This window comes from Gossypium hirsutum, chromosome D12 (genome assembly GCF_007990345.1).
Source record: "Gossypium hirsutum isolate 1008001.06 chromosome D12, Gossypium_hirsutum_v2.1, whole genome shotgun sequence".
Classification (NCBI taxonomy): Eukaryota; Viridiplantae; Streptophyta; class Magnoliopsida; order Malvales; family Malvaceae; genus Gossypium; species Gossypium hirsutum.
Window position 1 is genome coordinate 25,255,992 of NC_053448.1, and position 20,653 is coordinate 25,276,644.

Genomic DNA, 20,653 nt, shown 5'->3' on the forward strand with positions numbered 1-20,653 from the left:
AATTTTAACACACAACTTCATAGCTTGTCTTCTAGTACTTGTATCATCCTCACTGATTGACCATCTATTTGGGGATGGTAAGCAGTACTGAAGTTAAGTTTTGACCTTAAAGATTCTTGCAAATATTTCAAGAATCTTGAAGTAAACGAGGATCTCAACCGAAAGTAATAGAAACCAGTACGCCATGAAGTCTCATTATTTCTACAATGTATATCTCCACTAGTTTTTGCAATGTATAGCACATACGAACTGCCAGTAAGTGCAAACTCTTTATGAGTCGATCTACAATCAGTCATATCATATCTTTCTTTGTCGAAGCTAAGGGCAAGCCTAAAACAAAGTCCATAGTGATCCTTTCCCACTTTCACTCTGGAATTTTGAGTGGTTAAAACAATCCTGAGGGAAATTGATGCTTTGCTTTCACCTTCTGGCAGACTAAGCACTTCACCACAAAGTTGGTGACATCTCCCTTCAATCCAAGCCAGTAATACAGTTCATGAAGGTCACGGTAAATCTTATTACTTCATGGGTACATAGCATAAAGGTTGTTGTAAACTTCAGTAAGGATCACACGTCGTAGCTCTTCATCACAGGGTACACAGAGTCTTCCATGAAAACAAAGTACCCCTTTTTTATTTAATGTGAAGTCCTTTTGAACTCTCTGTTCTACTTGGCGAACCCACTTCACCAAGTCTTTGTCGGTGACTTACTTCTCCTTTATTTATTGTGAAAGGGTAGGCTTCACTTGTAGTTCAGCGATCAGTCCCCCATCACTCATTACATTCAAACGCAAGAACAGAGCTCATAGCTCACTCATTGATTTTCTATTTAAGGCATCTGCAACCACATTCGTTTTTCCAGGGTGATATTCTATCACACAATCATAATGTTTCAACAGCTCGATCTACCTTATTTGTTGTAAGTTCAGCTCTTCCTGTATGAGAAGGTACTTGAGGCTCTTATGGTCTGTGTAGATGGTACATCGCTCGCCATATAAGTAGTGTCACCAAATCTTGAGTGCGAACACCACTATTGCTAACTCTAGGTAATGAGCTGGGTAGTTTCACTCATGAGGCTTCAACCGTCTTGAAGCATAAGCCACCACCCTGCCCTCTTGCATCAGCACGCAACCAAGTCCTATGTGTGAAGTGTCACTGTAAACCACTAAGTCTTTTCTAGATTCTGGTTGAATTAGTACAGGTGCTTTATTAAGCATCATCTTAAGTTTTTCGAAGCTCTTCTGTCTTTCATCAATCCATGCAAACTCATCATCCTTCTATGACAACTTTGTTAAGGATGTTGTTATGGTGGCGAACCCCTCAACGAATCTGTGATAGTATCCAGCGAGCCCCAGAAAGCTTCGTACTTCAATAACACTCCTTGGTGATCTCCATTCTAGAATTGTCTCGATATTTTTAAGGTCTACGTGAACACCCTTTCCCGAAACCACATGACCCAAGAATGTCACCTCTTTAAGCCAAAACTCACACTTGCTAAGCTTTGTGAACAGTTGCTACTCTCGCAGAATCTGTAGCACAGTTGGCTGGTAAGCATCATGCTCTTCTTCAGTTTGCAAATACATTAGAATATCATCTATGAAGACCACCTCGTACTGGTCCAAATACTTATAGAACACTCAATTCATCAAGTTTATGAATGCAACAAGTGTATTTGTTAATAAAAGTGGAAGTAAAGCCAAACAGGCTAATTTCAGGAGGATCACTTAACTTAGCAAACAATGTAGTACCCCATGCCCAACCCTCAAAGAGGATCCAGGATGGCGCGTTATAGCCTTATACCCTTACATATTCTTAAAACCTAGTTTGAAAAGAATTTAGACTTCTCCAATAATTACCATAAATAACAAATTGGAAAATATTGAATCATGATACAAATCATTTTAAATCAAAACCATAAGTTTCAATACAAAAGTTTGAGAAAATCGTAGTTTGGCGAAAAATCTTAATTACAAAATATTGTTCTTTAGAATTCTAAGCTTAAACGCCATCCCCCACTGTCATGCGTAACACAAATTCATTAGGAGTCTCACAACAGTAAATATCCTCTAGCGTAGTCCTAGGCATATCATTTACTTCTTCATTAAACCTAAGAAGGAAAGGTAATGAAGTAAGTTTGAAGAACTTAATGAGTTCCAAAGAAGATAGAACAAATAATATACATAAAACGAACAATTAATTCCTTTCCATCTTAGTGAGACAAACAATTCTCCCATATGCGAATACCATACACAAGCGAACTGTACATAGTTCACCCATTGGCGATTACCATACTTGCACAATTCTTACGATTGACATTGTTCTATTGGTGCAAATACTACGCCCATGCATACATGCAAACACCTTTCTTCATGATATCAAACACCCTAGTCCGTGTTCAGATATCATATCATTCGTTGCCTTCCCTTCCTTGTCATGCTTTGTCGATCTAGTTTGCAATTTCTCTTGCCCTACCAGAGGCTACATAACCATTCTTATGTATTGCGATCTGCCAATTCAATGCTTATAACATTGAAGGTAACACCATGAGTTCATTTCCTTTTTGTTCAGACCATAAAGTTCCTTTCAAAGTAAGGAGGGATACTGACTTAACACGAAGCAAGGCCCTTACAACATTTACATAGACATTCCAGACCAGACTTTTCACAGTGAACGTTCGTTACTTTAGTGCAAACACTTTACCTTCACAAAATAGGTGAACTGTAACACTCCTAACCCATATCCGTCACCGGAATAGGGTTACAAAGTATTACCATAAAAACGTAATTCAAATAATTGATTCTCAACATTTCATAATCATTGCAAATTCAAAGCAAACATATATATAATGTCCCTAATTCAAGCCCTCGAGGCCTTAGAAACACTTTAGAAACGATTCGGGACTAAATCGAAAACATTTAAAACTTCAAGGAAAAAAATAAAAATATTCACATTGTAGGGGTCACACGATCGTGTGGTCAGGCCGTGTCACTCACACGACTAAGACACACGCCCGTGTCCTAGGCCGTGTGGACATTCGAAGTAGGGACACACGGTTGTGTCTTAGCCCATGTCAGTGCCTATGTAACTCGTTGACTTGAGTGACACGGCCAAACCATACTCCCGTGTGCTAGGTCGTGTAACTCTCAAAATGCAACCTTAAAAAAAACTACAAGGGACACACAGCCGTGTCGCATGACCGTGTGTCACACACGGCTAAGTGTGGACAAGAAATTAGCCAAAATCAAGCCATCTCCTTCACCTACCTCAAGCATACACCTAAACATAATTTGTACTTATGAAAAAGGCAACAAAACATATTCAAATATGCATAAAATGACCAATTCAAATGATCAAATACTATTCAACCGATATGCCATATAGGCACCTCAAAAGCAAACATACAAATTTACTTAAACATATAAAAGTACTTGACACTTTTCATTCATCAACACCTAAATTATTTTAATCTCAACCTTATCACAAATTGACCTATATCACTTCAGCTTAAACTAACCATTTGTACCATACCATTCACACATTATAAGTACCAAACTATCAAAATGTAACCATCATCAAATTGGCACCAGACAACCAACTTATACATACCAAAATCCATGTCTAAGCATTTGAACAAACATCAAACACAAGTCTACCTATATATGCCATTATAACCTTTGCTAAAACATTAGGAACTACCGATATAATCGCTAGATAGTATGATGGATCTCCGACGAACTTCCAAACCGATCAAGCTTTCGATAATCTGAAAATTAAAGGAAAAATAACAACGTAAGAAATGAATGCTCAGTAAGCTCGTATAAATTTTAAACATAACATTTCATTTCAATAATGAACTTTATAAGGTAAACATAAACCTATACCAATGCCACAAGATTTATCAAACCTTCCATTTACTTACTTTAGCTTAAAAGACATTATCAACTCACAAATTAGTGTATTTATCCATAACCTAGATAAATTCATCCATAACTTAAGTAAATTTCTTACATATAAGTAAACCCTTTAACTCATCAATGCATTTACATTATCACATTACATCTCAATTATGAACTTACCGTTTTATTACATTTCCTCATCGTATCATTTGCATAACACAAGACATAAGCATAAACATAGACCAATTACGCAAACTTGTCACAAGCCTATATATCATCATCAATACACCAGTTAGTGCATATACTCATAATTCACTCGAAATATCATAAGGTAAGTCATATATATATGAATAACATCACTTGAAATCATCAATTTCATGAACATAAACATACTTTCGTTGAACATTACCTTTTTATTCCTTTTCATAGATTCATGACATAAGTCTTTTGAATATTTACCGACCCCTTCCTTTTCATACCTGTTGAATCAAATGAAATAACATCGAATAATGAAAACAATATTTTCAGTACAACTTACCTGGTACAATACATTGGCACGAAGATTGCCAAGCTCAAAGCCTGATATAATACACTAACACGAAGCCTGCTAGGCATAAAGCCTGATATAATACACTGGCATGAAGCCTACTAAGCACAAAGCCTGATATAATACGTCGGCACGAAGCCTGTTAGGCATAGAGCCCGAATAACGTTACGTTTCTATTTCCTAAAACATAGCTAAATGACATTCAAGATTTAACCAATAATGAAATAGTATGACACATTCAATTCAGTTAATAATAATCGTATAATGAACTTACCTGGCTAAATTGCAGAAATATCAAAGTATATGGGCTTTTTGGTAATTTTTTATTCTCCTCAATTTTCCACTCAATCTTGATCTAAATTAATAATTTCATTCAATTCATTAATTTAGATAGTAAAAAAATTTATTTTATGCAATTTAGTTATTTTTACATTTTTACAAAATTGCCCCTAAAATTTTACTTTTATTCAATTTAGTCTTTGAGCCTAAAGCATGCAAATTAACCATTTTTAATGCCAATTCACATCAGCTAAATATTCATGGCACACAAAACAACTCATTAATGCAACAATTTCACAACAAATCCTTGTATTTTTACTATTTTAACAATTTAGTCCCTGATCAACAAATTCATCAAAAATAACTTAACAAAATACTTTCACATAATAACTAATATTTCAAATTCATCAATTAACATAAAAAAAAATTAGAAGATTCATCAATGGAAACATTTAAAATCTTTAACAGCTTCAAAATCGAAGGTACGGGCTAGTTGGACCTAATTGCAACGATCTCAAAAACATAAAAATTATTAGAAATGGGGCTAAATCGGACTTACATGCATCTTGTGAAGTTTAGTCGAAGCTTGAGTATTCTTTTATGGAGGTTTGGCCATCTAAGAAGAAGAATGAAGAAAACTGTTGATGAATTTCAATATGTTTTAAGTTACATTTCAACTTATTTACAAATTTGCCATTAAACATATTTTATTTTATCATTTTCATTCAAGTTGCCATCCAACCATATTAATTAAGGCTAAATTACCACATAGGTCCTTCCTCATTTAGTTAATAAGCTATTTAATAATCTAAATGTAATAATTACTAAGTTTTGCATCTTTTACAATTTAGTCCTTTTTCTTTAATTAACTATCCAAACGTTAAAATTTTTCAAAAAAACTTTAATACCACATTAATGATATTCCATAAATATTTATAAAAATATTTACGACTCGGTTTATAGAAATGAGGTCCCAATACCTCATTTTCTAAAACCACTTGACCTTAAGGTCTTACCACTTGAGCTTAATAAATCGCTTATATAACATAAATTATCAAATCAAAAACCTTTCAAAACCATATTTTACTCGTAAATATTAAATAATAATATTTACGAACTTACTCATCGGATTTGGTGGCCCCAAAATCACAGTTTCTGACTCCAATGAAAAATGGGTTGTTATATGAATTTACCTTATACCAAATATGAAACAAAAGCATTACACATATAAGGGGTATGGAGGAACTCACCAGAGATTGTAAAAAAGTTTAGATAGTAGGACCCTTGCCCTTATCTGGGGAGTTTTCAAGAGTCTTTTGAGCTATAATGTCAAGATTTATCTTATCAGATCATTTTACCAACAACTAAACAAGTTTTAACAAAAACATGAATATGAAACTTAGAATCTGAAAGTTTTCTCCTTTCTTATTTTAAACTGACCCTAAAGCATAAAACGCAAAGGCCCTGCAAATAACTATGAAAATAAGTTAAGTTTTATTGGTATTTACCAGGTACCAACGTCTGTGGAGTTTGCTGGATATAACAAACTCGATCCTTCAGGCAAGTCTTAGTTCTAGAGTTTTTCGAGAAAATACAAGGAAGATTTGGAGAGAAAATAAGGTTTGCTAAAAGAAAGCATAAAACTTGCTTAGGAAGCCAATGCTGGCTTTATACAGGTGTACACGAAAGGAAAACTTAGTGGGCAAGTCTCATTTCACCTACCACCCTTCTTTTGGTACCTGTGACTAATAACTTTCTCTCTCATCTTAAAAGCATGTCCTTTCCATTTTAGAACCCTTGTCCCTTTTTAACTAATCTTTTTGCATTAACCAGTTGGTTTAACAAGAACGATAAGATAATAGTATAGCTAACAGTTCTTTCAAGCTAAAGGCTTAACATTGAGAAATAAATAAATAAATATTAACGTCTATCAGCTGGGGTGGCATATACCCTGTAAAGGAGTCTGCTAGACCACCAAGCTCACTTTAGCATAAACTTCACCCAAAGGTGCATTCAATAGACTTTAAGAAATTAGTCATACCTAGAAGTTTATGCATTCAAAACTTATCCTTTACGCCTTACTTCTATGAACAGTACTTGAACTCTAAGGCCTCGCCGGGCAGGATGTTACAGACAAAGGCGCATACAGCTCCCTAGATTCATAGGAATCTGTTCGCCAGTATTGGGGGTTTACTTATACTTTCCCCTCTTGGAGACCTAAATTCAAACCCTTTGTGGGTTTGCAAAAAAGAAAAAGGGTTGGTGAATAGGTGTACTTACGAAATAGAGGGTCTCTAAGCCATTAAGGAATGTACAACAGACACCAAGTCTGACATTCAAGTGTACCTTCCCCCTCAATTCTCTCATCTAGTCCTCATTTTTAAAATTCAAGTGTGATTGTTTTTACTCCTTCAAACACTTAGCTGAAAATGAGCGAATATATCCTTAAGGCAACAACTCACTCGGCGGATATCTATACTTTACCTTCGTTGTATCTCTTCTTTAATAAAATCTATTTTCTCCAATGCTTGTACTTTCAATCAATGTAATTGTTTATCCTTCCTTTATATCTTTTTTTCCAATTCAACTGCTTTTACTCTCATTTTTTCCAATTTAGGCGAATATATGTACGCTCACCACTTAATAACTTAATAAAATAAGGACTTGAGGAACTTAGCCAGATCGAACATCATGCACATAATGGGTACTCTTTCCAATTCCTAGGTCTAAAGGACCAACTAAACCGTACTCTGATACCACTAAATTTTTAACACCCTTACCTAATCCATTAGTCAAAATTGAGTATGGAGCACCACACCTGAACCGGGTTAATGTACACATTTAGACCTCACTGTTTAAAAATCTAACTACATCACCTATTCATTTAAAGAAAAATCTTTACAAGAAAGACACTAATTTTTAAACCAAAAGTTCCCTATTTCGACTTCGAGCCTCCTAATTCACCGTCTTGGCGGGCTTCATATGTTGCCATTGTTGGGAAATATGTCTATATTGTAATAAACATATAATTGTTTTTTATTTTTTTGAACAATGAATAAATAAATAAAATTAATTTCACATTTCACTATTATGTCTTTTGTATTTTCTGTCTTTTATATTTTGCATGCATAGCGAAATAGTGACAAGCAAATATTAGCTCATTGATTGTTTAAATTTCAAACCGAAGATAAGTGGCATTGTAAAAGACGTTTACATTGTGAGAAAGATAACTTACTTCAGTAGATAATCTAAATGAGTTTGTAATCCCGTAAAAGAATTAAAGTGATCATTTGATTCAAATACTAAGAAGGATTATTATGTCGTCTACAATTCCAATTGGGGAGATGACTAGTATTGGCTACCGGAGCATATGACTCCACGAGTAGAAACATAAATGTATTCATTGGTAGAATGACACATTGGACTAGACACAAGATGAATTCATTCACTTGTGACATTCATGGTGTGATTTACCTAAATCTTAAGTTAGTCACTGACCATGTATATGCAACTCATGTGCTTTGATATAAGTGGAGGCTTATGCTCTAAAGATGATCGAGCCCATAGCCGGTATGTTGGGTACATGACTTGTGTATGGCATGGCTTTACTAGCAACAGTGGAATGCATAACTCAATTAATGAGTTAATGATATCCTCTTATTGGTATTGTGTGGATTGATAAATATGAAATGTGGCCACGAGTTGCTAGTTCCCGAACGACCAATTTGTCATAGTCATTTGTTGGCAGTGCTCATATTAATCATTAAGAAGACACAGTGGTGACAATAAGATAAAATAGGATTGCATTGAGTGAACAGATTTAACTTAAAGAAATCAAGGATATCATATGAGGGTAACACGTACATGACGAGGTCATTGACAAAGCAGTTGGATGAATTACTTTCGTAAAAAGTATACAATAAGGAGTTTTCAATCATGGTACTTCTTATGGATTGGCTCCATGATTAAGTAATTACAAATTATCGGAACGATGCTTCTGGACATAATATCAATCACTAGAGTCTAATTTTATATGTCTGATTGGTCCCTCCGCTAGCTCAATAAAAGCTCGATCGAACTGTATTTGAATCAAAAGAAAATTCTATGACTTTGGGAATAATTTAATTGAGTCAATTTATTCGATGTGGAATTAAATTAGGTGGTCGTAAGAATTGTTCAACTAGAAAATTTGATTAAAGAATTTTCTTGAAAAATTAATTTAGAAAATCTAAGTGATTTTGGAAAATTTATTTTTTATCAAGTAAAATTAAATTAATCAAATTAATTAAAATTAATATGATATTTATGAAAGTTAATTTTCAAGTCAGACAATTGGCCCAATGGGTAATTGAACTTGAAAATTATACTTGAGATCGTATATTGGGCCTAGGAGCCCAAAATCGAGACCAAGACCCAAAAACTGGTCGAATCGGGCTCAGCATGTGAAACCGGGCCGACGATCCAACCGATGGCTAAACCAAACTGGTTGGTTTATCATTAACTCGAACTGAATCGACAATAGTCGAACTAGCTCGGGGTATTGTAAGGGTGTCGCACCTGCACCATTAGACCTGGCGGTGTTGGTAGCTATGACAGCGGCGTCCTAGTGGCCAGTGGCGGTTGGTCATCGATGGTTGAGTAGTGGAAGGGCTACACTCCTATTGGGACTCTACTAGAGAATTTGATTTTAGATTAATTATTCCAAAAATAATATTATTTTAATAGTTTAATATTGAATTTAATTTAATACTTATCTTAATAGTATTTTAATAGTTTAATATTAAATTTAATTTAATGTTTATCTACAAGATAAACATTCTATTATTTTAATAAGATTTAATATTAAAGTGATTAAGTTTAATCATAGTTGAACTCTCTAAACTCTCCCTATATAAAGAGAGTCTTGGGTCATTATTTACACACACTTGAATTCAATAGAAAGTTGTAGAGAGAAAATTCATTGAAGAGATTATTCCAGAAAATTTCTAGAGATATTTTTCTGATTTACAACTTGACCCAAAAATTTAGAGAAATTGCAAAATTACCCTGCTGGTAATTTTTGTGAATTTTTTTATTCGAAGAGAGCCCACACTCGACAGACGTGAGCTTGAGGATAACGGAGAAGACTACTCGGTCGAAGTGCTCATCCAAGACGAATCGAAATGGTACAATTTTGATTAAGTGGTTATTACTTTAGAGATCACAACCAAGATCTTGTTCAGGAAAAAAAATTTTAAACTCTGGTTTTTCCTTAAATTTTTTTTCGCTACATTTTTCAAACTCATTTTTCCAATAGTTATAGCTCAACTATAGTCTTACGCAATATGATGTCATGTTTTATTGTCCTGACAAACTTTATTTGTTACCATAACCCAGCTGTGGTCTTACACAATATGATACCATGTTTACTGTCCTGACAGACTTCATATGTTGTCATAGCCCAGCTATGGTCGTACACAATATGATGTCATGTTTACTGTCCTGGCAGACTTCATATGTTGCCATAACCCAACTATGATATTACATAATATGATATCGTGTTTACTGTCCTGGCGGACTTCATAGGTTTTCATAGCCTAGTTATGGTCTTACACAGTATGATGTCATGTTTTCCCATGGACCTTTGATTCGAAAAAATCGATAAACCTCTTGCTCCATAGAGTTTTTGCTTGTCGACACTAACAAAAAATTATCACCTATGTCATCGGCTACACTAGCATCAACAACTTCTGCTTTTTGCTTACCATTTTCGTCATTTTCGGCATCCCTTTTATTCTTATTCTGAAGTTTATAACACTTTGCCTTAATGTGACCCATCTTCTTGTAATAGCCACATTATTTGTCTCGATTTTTGGATTTTGATCTTGCTCTAGAGCTACTCCGATCTGACTTTTTAGATTGTAGTTTGCCCTTTGCAACAAGGACTGAAGCCCGCCTGTGTGACTTCTTATTTGGGCCTAACTCATTATCGAGTTTATCTTTGCTCAATAGATTTCCCTTCATGCCCTTGAATGAGAAATTATCTCTCCTATAAGTCAGGGTTTCCCTGAAAGTTCTATAAGAAGGGGCAAAGAACACAACAGTAACATAGTTTGATCCTCGTCCCTGATATTTAAATTGAGATTCTTTAGGTCATTGAGAAGGGTAACAAACTCACTCATGTGAGCCTTAATGGACTCAGTTTTAGCCATCCTGAATGTGTAGAGATGTTGTTTTAACATTAACCTGTTAGCTAGAGATTTCTTCATGTATAAGGCTTCTAGTTTTCTCCATAGCCCGGATGTTGTTTTCTCCATCAATACCTCCTGTAGCACATTATTTGTAAGGCATAGTTGAATTGCAGATAAAGCTTTTTCATCAAGCTCTTCCCATTCTGATTGGTTCGCATTTGCGGGTTTCTTCCCTATAACAACCTTTTCAGGCCATTCTGGACCAGTATTGCCGTCATTTGAACTTGCCAAAACTGATATTTACGATTCCATCGAACTTCTCAATGTTGAACCTTGTCGCAGCCATATTTGAACATGCTGAATGTGGAAACCAAACGAAGCTCTGATACTAGTTTGTTGGGTATAAATCTGTGTACGCAACGAACAAGAATAATAAAGAAGAAATTGAAAAATTAAAACATACAAATTTTACGTGAAAAAAATTCCTCCGAAAATGATAAAAAATTATGGGCAAAAGAAAATTTCACTAATGTAAAAGAAGTACAAAGATGGAGAGAACCAAAAAAATGAAAAACTCGAAACCCTAAAAGAAAAACCTTTCAAACTCAAAAAACACAGAATTCTCTCAATCTTTATATTTTCTATTGTATAAACCTAGGGTAACTAAAGACTATTTATAGGTTGAAATTCATAGCTTTTATAACTAGAATATCCATAGGTTAATTAGAGTTTAAGTGGAAAACTAAAACAGAGTTTAATTGAGAGAAGAAAACTGAGAAACTTGAGGAACATATCGTCACGTCATGACGTGGCTTTTGCGTTGTTAGGAGGAAGAATGATCGCATCGTCGGGACGGAGATTTTTTTCTCGTCGTGACGTCGAATTTTATCTTGTCGAAATGTCACTTACTATTTTATTTAAAATGCGAGGCATACTCTACACTAACCTTTTTTACAACAAATAAGGATAAAGAGATTATTCAGATATAAACTAAACTTCAACATAATTATGCTTTTTATCACTTCACTTTAATTTACTATATTATTTTACTTTTTCTTATAAGAAATTCTTGATAGTTTGGGGTAAATTATTAGTTTTCTTGAAGTGATTAATTAACATGGTCCAATTCAGTGTCCACCTTCCATTTATTTCCCCAATTGGATACCTAGTTAAATACGGTTGAAACACTGAGCATTAATCGGTGGATTTAAAAGCAGGCAACTGGGAATCTGGGACCGATTTTGATTAAAACTAATAATTAAGTTTGACATCTAAATATCAATGATATTTTAATGCGATGATTGCTCACATTATTCTTTAATCATAAAGTTAAGAGTTTGATTTTCGTCTATGGGAATGAAGCACATTTTATAATCAATTATTTATCTCTTTAGAGAGCACTCGCGACAAGAAAATTAGTTATTACTACCAACGATGAACATCCTGATTTCGATAAAAAGAAAAAGACAAATTTTTTTACTATGTATAAGTTGTGGGTTTAGTCATTTTACTTTAATTTGATTATTCTTGGTTTTTTTTTTAAATTTTTAAATTTTAGTATTGACCAAATAGTAAATATTAGTTTCATTAAGTTAAAGTATGCTATTTCCAATATACTATGCGACAAACATATATTATTCCATGTGTAATGACATGTAAATATTTTATTTTCGCACTATTCAAAAAAAAAGTTAGTTAATGAATTTAGTGGGTATTGTTTATATTAATAATAAAATTTTATAATTTGAAAATTATATACACTAAAAATGATTAAATTTGAAAACATTGATTAAATTTTTTTTGAATAATAATCGAATTTAACAAAATAGATCTAGTTATTACTATTTAGATCAAGTTAAAATTTGAAAAACGTAAAAATTAAAATTAATGAATTTAAAAATATAAAAACTAAAATTGGCATCAGCAGGAGATTAAACTTCGGACGATTTCTAAGAAAAGACTGATGAGGTGGCGGCCGTACTTTGATGAATGTCCGAAGAATAACGGCTAACATGGACATCACGTGATGACTGAAAGGTGCTTGGAATTGGAGACGTGGAGGGATTTGTTCTTTGTACAACCCCTTTGGAATCGGATTCCTCCAATTACGGCGAAACCAAGTGGCGCTAATATCAACGAATGGTTTTTGTTTAAAGAACACCGTTTAATCTTAATTCACACATTATTTATAATTTTATTAAACACAATTGATCATTTAAATTATATTATGAAAAAATAAAAATAAAAAGTATAATATTCATAAACAAATATGTGAAGATCAAGATTAAAATATTGAATATTAAGTTTATAATGATTATTTAGGAAGATTTTGTTATCATTGTCTAACGCATGCAATTCAACACCATATATGACACGAGATGACGATTCTCATCCTACATTTCTATTTTAAATAAGTAATGCTTTTTTCAAATTTAAAAATAATTCTAAATATTTATAAATTAATTTTTTAAAATGAGTGTAAATTCCAGGTCGGAATACAAATATTTGTTTTCTTACCAATAATTCAATCAGTCAAAAATTTTGTTAGGGGCGAACTAAAAGCAAAGTTAAAAATGATTGTAGACATATAGATTTAAATAAAAATTAAGTTGTTAAATTAAATTATTTGTCTAATTTTATGGCTTGACCTGATTTTTCTTTTTTAAATTTAGATGAACTTAGATTTATTTTTATTTTTAAAAAATTCTTTTATTTGATTTTAATTGAAAAATATCTTTATACATCATACGTACTACATTAATTAAAAATTTTTCATCATCTAAATATTTCCTATAGCTCATTTTAAATCAATATTATAAATTATTGTTGGGATCAATCCATATAAACAATGAAATAAATAAAAAAAGTAAAGAAGATCGAACACAAATATTTACGTGGAAAAAATTACGGGTAAAGAAAACTTTACTAAAACGGAAAAAACTGAAAAGGAGTACAAAATGCAGAAACAAACAAATTCGAATCCAAAAAATGCAAGTTTCTCTCGAAATTCCCACAAAACTCTCTCTTAATTATGTTGTTGAATCCAATTCTCTTGGGTTGCTAAAAATCTTATTTATAGACTAAATTTTGTGGCTAATCTAATTAGAATATTCCTAGAGTTGTTAGAGTTTAACCGAAAAAAATAGCAATGTTTAATAAAGAGAGGAAGTCCGATTTAAGTTGAGTACATGTCACCATGTCGTGACGTGGAATATTACCTCGTTGGGACGAGGCAACTCTTCTTGTTGGGACATTGTTGTCGTGTCATCATGACATCAGCTCTTCTTCGTCACAACGTCGATTCTGTTTCATTTGAAATGCGATACATACTCCACAATTATAAAGTTTCAAATTTTAAGAAATAATATACAATTAAAATACGAATAAAATTATTTAATATTATAATATAAAAACATAAAATTATATTAATTTAGAAGTGAAATACGTAATATCCAATTTGTATTAAGAATAATCCTAGTTTTTTTTCCCTTTTCATTATGAGCATGGATGAAAAATATATTATTAATAAAATAACCAATGTAAATAATCAATGTAAAAAAAAATTCAAAGTAATAAATTATGTATATTAAAAGTATTACCAAATTGATTAGATTAAATTGAAATTTTATTAGCATTAAATTGAAAATTTTTGGAAGGGTCAAATATAATTTTAAATAACGATAAAGGGTAATTTTAAAATATTAAAAAAAAATTGTGTGGCCAAATCTAATTTTACATTTTTAAAAGTAATGGTACAAGAACAATGTAATGATGTTAAAAAATTTGGGGGGCCAAAAGCAATTGTACCCTTTTTAATTGCCTAAACAATCCATCAATATCAATGTTCTTAAAAATTTTGTAGGGGCCGAGCCTTGCTTGCTCCCCCCTAGATTCAATTGATAATAAATTATAACATTTATGCTAAAATAGAAAAATGATTCAAAAAAATATCAACCAAAGAATGACAAAGGAAAACAAGAATTGACTTTTGCAAATGACAATGCTACACCTTTTCAATGATATCATAAATGTAGAATGAGAATCATGAAAACGATCTTTAACCCTCCCTAACCTACTTCTACGACAGGCACAAAAGATTTTGACTAAAATAAAAAGGCATAATTGTTTTTTTGGCCCTTCAATTTTACAGAAAAATTATTTTAGCCATCCATTTAATTTTTCACTTCTTTTAGCCTTTTAACTTGTAATTTTTTTGTCAAATAACCCCAAAATGGATGGAAAAATTAATGTTCGTTACCTTTGCTGGTGCAGCACACATGTGGATTGCCACGTAGATGACACATTAGTATTTAATTAATTTTTTTATTTTTAAAAATAGTTTTTATAATTTTTAAAAATTAATTAAATGCTAAAGTGTTATACATGTGGCAATCCACGCGAATGCAAGGTGAGAAAAGATAAAAAAAAATTAATTTTTTATTCATTTTAAAGTGATTTGATAAAAAAAAGGAGGTTTAAAGATTAAAAAATACAAAAAAAAGAGAAAAAAGACGATATATAACTAAAAAAACTTTTTTTTTGTAAAATTAAGGATATGTTTGGTTCAGTGTATTACCTAATACAATACAGGCCGAATACGCGCGTATTACATGACGCCTCTAATCCGGCGTTTGGTTCGCTGTAATAGGCATTACGGGCGTAAACCAATCCCGACCTAATCCCCTTTTTCGCTGCTTTTGTAATCCCTTCCCCAATCCCTGTAATACCTATTACGTCCGCCTTCCGTCCCCTGCTCTCTGTTTTACCCTCCCTCCCTACCCGACCCTCTCCTATTCTGTCCTCAAAATTTCTCCTTCCATCTCCCACCGTTTTTGTTTATTATTCTGTCCTCATCGTTTCTTCAGTCTCTGTCTCCTCCCATTTCCTCCCAACCCTATCTGCAACTCTCTACTGCTCTTCAATATTTTCACAAAATTGGAAATACCTGATAGCTGAATCCAGTGAATCCTTTGAAAGTGAAGCGTTTTTCAGGTCATCACCTCTAATCCAATATCGGGTGAGTTTTATTTTGGACCGAAATTAATCTGCCAATTCTTTTGTTCGACAATCTTTTATCAAATATTTTTGCATGGTACAGTCTGAAGCTTTGCTAACTAGGGATGGATTGTTTGACAAAAGTGTTTATGGAACAGAGAAGAAGAAAGCCAGTTCATCTTCCAAATCCAAACGAAGAGGAGCCCTCAAAAGAAATAATGGTAATATGTTTTCTTTGAAATTTTTGGGTAGAATAACTCTTATATAATGTTGGGTGAGTTTGTTTGAGTGGTAAAACTTCTTTCACATTGACATGTGGAATCCCATGAAACTATTCTTTTAGACCATGCTGTTTTTTTTTAATTACTTTTTTTAAGAGATAAGAGCAAGGTGCAGAACTAGGAATTAGTTTCTGGGAATGCCTTTCTGCTACTGTTTCTGTAATCTGAAATTGTGCATTGGAATGCGAAGTCATGTTGGACTGTTAGATATTTGTTCCAACAAGTTTTTAATGTGATTTCTGTGTATGAAGTTTTCAGTAGTGGAGGTAAAACTGTTCCTTGGACTATAGTGTCCTGACGGTGAAAAAACAAGTAGTGAATTTGTGCTTATATGCTAGGCTGACAAACAATTGATCGTTTGCTATTTCACTGTTCATTTGGTCATGTCTAGCTCATTGTTTTTTTGTTCGTTGGTGGTTTTTGGGTGATTCCTAAACTTTGGTTGACTTTGTTACCAAGTTGGATGGATGTGTTTTTGGAGAAATAATCTACTGTCTTGGAAGACAATGGTCTTGCAGACTCATTTCTCATGAATTTCTACGTTTCTATTGATGTCTTAGATCTATGGTGTTGGGCAGTTGTCCTTTCTTATGCTTCATTTTATATAATTCCTGTGCATTGAATGAACTGTTGTTTCTTTTGGTGTATTATTATTGGTAAAGGGGGGAAATATGGTGCTATTTTCAAGAAAATTGGACAGAAATCATTGAATGAGCAAAATTCTGAGTTCTGTCTGTGTTTTTTATTAGTCGCTGTTTATAAAAGCAGAGCCACTTCTATCATGTCATTGAGCAACATTTTGTATTCAAAGTACAGAAATTACCTTCCATCTACAAGACTCTTCTTAACTTTTAAATTGTTAGAATGCTGACTCCATCACCTTTCAACTACTTGTGTGTCATTCTGATGTTGTTTTACATGATATGTAGAATCAAGCGGCAAAATGAAGGTGTATCATGGTTATTTGGCCAGTTCTTATCATACAGCAATCATTTCTGGGTTTTCTCTGATTTCATCCTATTTGGAAAGTGTGGCATCATCAGGGAATAGGGTAACGCTCATTCTCTTTTCTTTGTGGAATATTTGGTAGATTTTTGCCCTCCACCTATTTAGATATCTGTAATTGCTGTTTTGCTCGTCTTCATCAGATGTTGAAAATTTATGGTTGCCAGTTTTAAGTATATTTGGTGGTCATTTGATGTGATTGTTGTGTATTGGGAATAGACCTACTTTAGCCAACTTTCAGATTTGGAGGTCTAATCTTTGTAGCATAATGTTTGTCTTGTTTCAAATCGTTGATGCTTATTTTCTTTGATGCACTGCACTACTGCTCATGTCAGAAGTCATCTTTCTCAGGTTAAAGCAGTTGTGATAGGTCTTGGTGCGGGCTTACTTCCTATGTTTCTTCATGGATGTATGCAATCTATGCAAATTGAGGTAATTCTTACGTTACCCTGTCAAAGACATGTTAAACTGTCTTTCAAAAGGAATTGCTTTGTTAAAAATTTTATTGAATCTTCTGATTGATTTTGAAGTTGACTTCACTTGATGGAAATAGTGCAATGGAATTTTTATGCACAGGGAGTGGAGCTAGATCCTGTTATGCTTAACCTTGCAAGAGACTATTTTGGTTTTACTGAAGATAAACGAATGAAGGTAACTGACTGTATCTCAGTGCATTTTTAGTTTGAAGTGATTAATCCTTTCCTGAAAAATTAGTACCATTGTCACTGAATAGCTTGTTTCCAATAATTATCAAATTGTTTTTGTTTCATCCTTAAACCTGGCTTCAATATAACTCAACTTGGGAAATATTCTTGATTCATAATTTGACCTTCATAGGCGTTTATGGTCAATGATGCCAAACCTTCCAATTATTGTCATTAGAGGCTGGATTGTTTGGTCTAATTAGGAAACCTGTGAGGCCCTGAATATTATCAAGCCTTAACTGAAAGTTTCTTATGAACTTTCTTAAACCCTCTTAGGTCAATTGTCTAACTACACACAAATATTTATGTTATTATCAAGACGTCAGCCGTATAGGAAGTATCTTCAATGTCTTAGGTATAATAATAAAAGTTGGAAAAGATAGAATGAATATGGTAGGAAATTTATCTGTTTCACCTTTTCAAGAATGCATTTGTAAAAGAATTGTAAGATGACAGATATAATATATATTTTAAATAGAGCTTCAAATATTTTCGCCTTCCAATTTTTTAGGTACATATTGCTGATGGCATCCAGTTTGTCCGGGACTACAGAAACTTATTTTCAGCTGGCAATGAAGTGCTCCTTTCTTCCAACGGAAGTTGCAAACTTTCAGATGCTGAAAGCAGAAGTACCGCTATTGACATAATTATTGTTGATGTGGACTCTTCTGACTCAAGGTGAATTGCTCTATTAACGGCTACAACAATTGTTGTTGCAAAGCGGAAAGCTTTTAAATACATCTTTTAATCACCTCTGTTGTATTGTCTTTATAGCTCTGGACTGAGATGTCCTGCTGCTGATTTTGTGGAAGATTCTTTTCTTCAAAACGTAAAAGATACTCTTTCCGAGCAAGGTCTCTTTGTTATTAATTTGGTCTCAAGGTCTCCTGCCATCAAGGATGCAGTTGTCTCAAGGATGAAAGAGGTGAGATTAAGAACATAAATACTCGCTAATCAAAGTTCATCTCTTGTTTCATGGTTCTATACTCTCTCTATAAATCTAATGTAAATATATTTAAAAGCTTCTTATTACTATTTATTTCTATGTTGGTCCGACTCTTTTTTCCTTAAGTACCCATGTCCGACCTTTATCTTTACATGGATTCAAGGATATGACCCTCCTAGGAATGTTTACTGCATCCCATGTAGTCTAATGCTACTATTTATTTTTATAAATTTAACTTCGTTGATTGTTTTAACCATCGGGAACTTATTATGTGGATTTAAGAATTTAGAAAGCTAACAGTAGTTCTTGGATTAACTAATTTTTCGTTCTCCATGCTTACAACATTTATGTAGCATCGAACCATGCAAATCTCATTGCAATTTGGTTATGTTATGCTCATCATTCAGGTTTTTAGCCACTTATTTTGCATTCAGCTGGAGGGAGAGGTCAACCTAGTACTTTTCGGTCTTTGTTCGGAGTCTCACATTGAGGAGGATTGCATACCTGATGCTGCCCTTAAACTTGATAAATTGCTCAAGTCCGAACATCCCGAGATAAGCCAGAGCATCACAGATGCAGCAAAGAAGCTCAAACGTTTAAAGTGAAGACCGTTTGATAACAAAGTTTCCCCTTTAATGTATTCTCAAGTAACTCGAGAGCAAGCTTTTGCAGATTTTGAAGCAAATGGCATTGAAACTGGGTGACTGAAGATTGCACCACAGAATGAGAAAAGTCCGAGGTGGGTTTTTATTTCTTTTCTTTGAATGGTATGCATTCTTACCATTAAATATCAATGTTCAAACTTTTTGATGTTGTAAAACTATATAACATATGGATTTTAATGTACAATTTCATTTTCATCTAACCTTTTCTTAATATAAGTTAATTATGTTTATGCATAATATAATTCTCAAGTTATATATTGATTTTAGTAAATTCATATAAGAACATTTTATTATTAAGAATTTTATGAAATTATATATCACTATATAATTATATTTAATATTAATTATTTTAAATTGTATAAATTCATATAAGAAAATTTTTATTATCAAGAATTTTATGAAATTATATATTATTATTAAATTATATGTAATAATTATTATTTTAAATTATACAAATTCATAAACTATAATCATATTAGTTATAATAATTTTAAATTTTATTAAATCATATATTTAATTAAATCATATTAGTTATAATCATATATTATGATTTGAGTAAATTCATATAAGAATATTAATTATTAAGAATTTTATTAAATTATATATTTTAATTATATTATATTTAATAATAATTATGTTATTTTATATTTTACAGTATCATATATTATGGTTTGAGTAAATTCATATAAGAATATTAATTATTAAGAATTTTATTAAATTATATATTTTAATTAAAATATATTTAATAATAATTATGTTTAAATATGATTAAATTATTTATTATTGATATTAATCTTATTAAAATTTAAATAAAATAATTTACCAAAACAAATTTCTGCTAATTATTAAGAATTTTATTAAATTATATATTTTAATTAAAATATATTAAATAATAATTATGTTTAAATATGATTAAATTATTTATTTTTGATAATAAATAATCTTATTAAAATTTAAATAACAATAACAATAATCATTTACCAAAACAAATTTATGGTAAGGGTATTCTGGTCATTTTAGTTTTCTCCATTATACTATTACACCTCTATTACATTCAACCAAACACAGTTTTACTATTACGCCTCTATTCCATTACATTCAACCAAACAGTTGATTTGCTATTACACCTCTATTCCATTACACCTCTAATCCAATCCAATACACCT

At 32.4% G+C, this 20,653-nt stretch overlaps 1 protein-coding gene across 1 annotated transcript; it reads left to right on the plus strand.

Moving 5' to 3' along the window:
- Window positions 1-15,984: 15,984 nt before the first annotated feature.
- On the plus strand, window positions 15,985-19,522 carry LOC107941066 (eEF1A lysine and N-terminal methyltransferase-like). Its single transcript, XM_016874586.2, has 7 exons — window positions 15,985-16,107; window positions 17,097-17,218; window positions 17,524-17,604; window positions 17,749-17,823; window positions 18,388-18,554; window positions 18,651-18,801; window positions 19,230-19,522. The coding sequence occupies exons 2-7, from the start codon at window positions 17,111-17,113 to the stop codon at window positions 19,425-19,427; spliced, it is 780 nt and encodes a 259-aa protein (XP_016730075.2). The 5' UTR covers window positions 15,985-16,107; window positions 17,097-17,110; the 3' UTR covers window positions 19,428-19,522.
- Window positions 19,523-20,653: the final 1,131 nt, after the last annotated feature.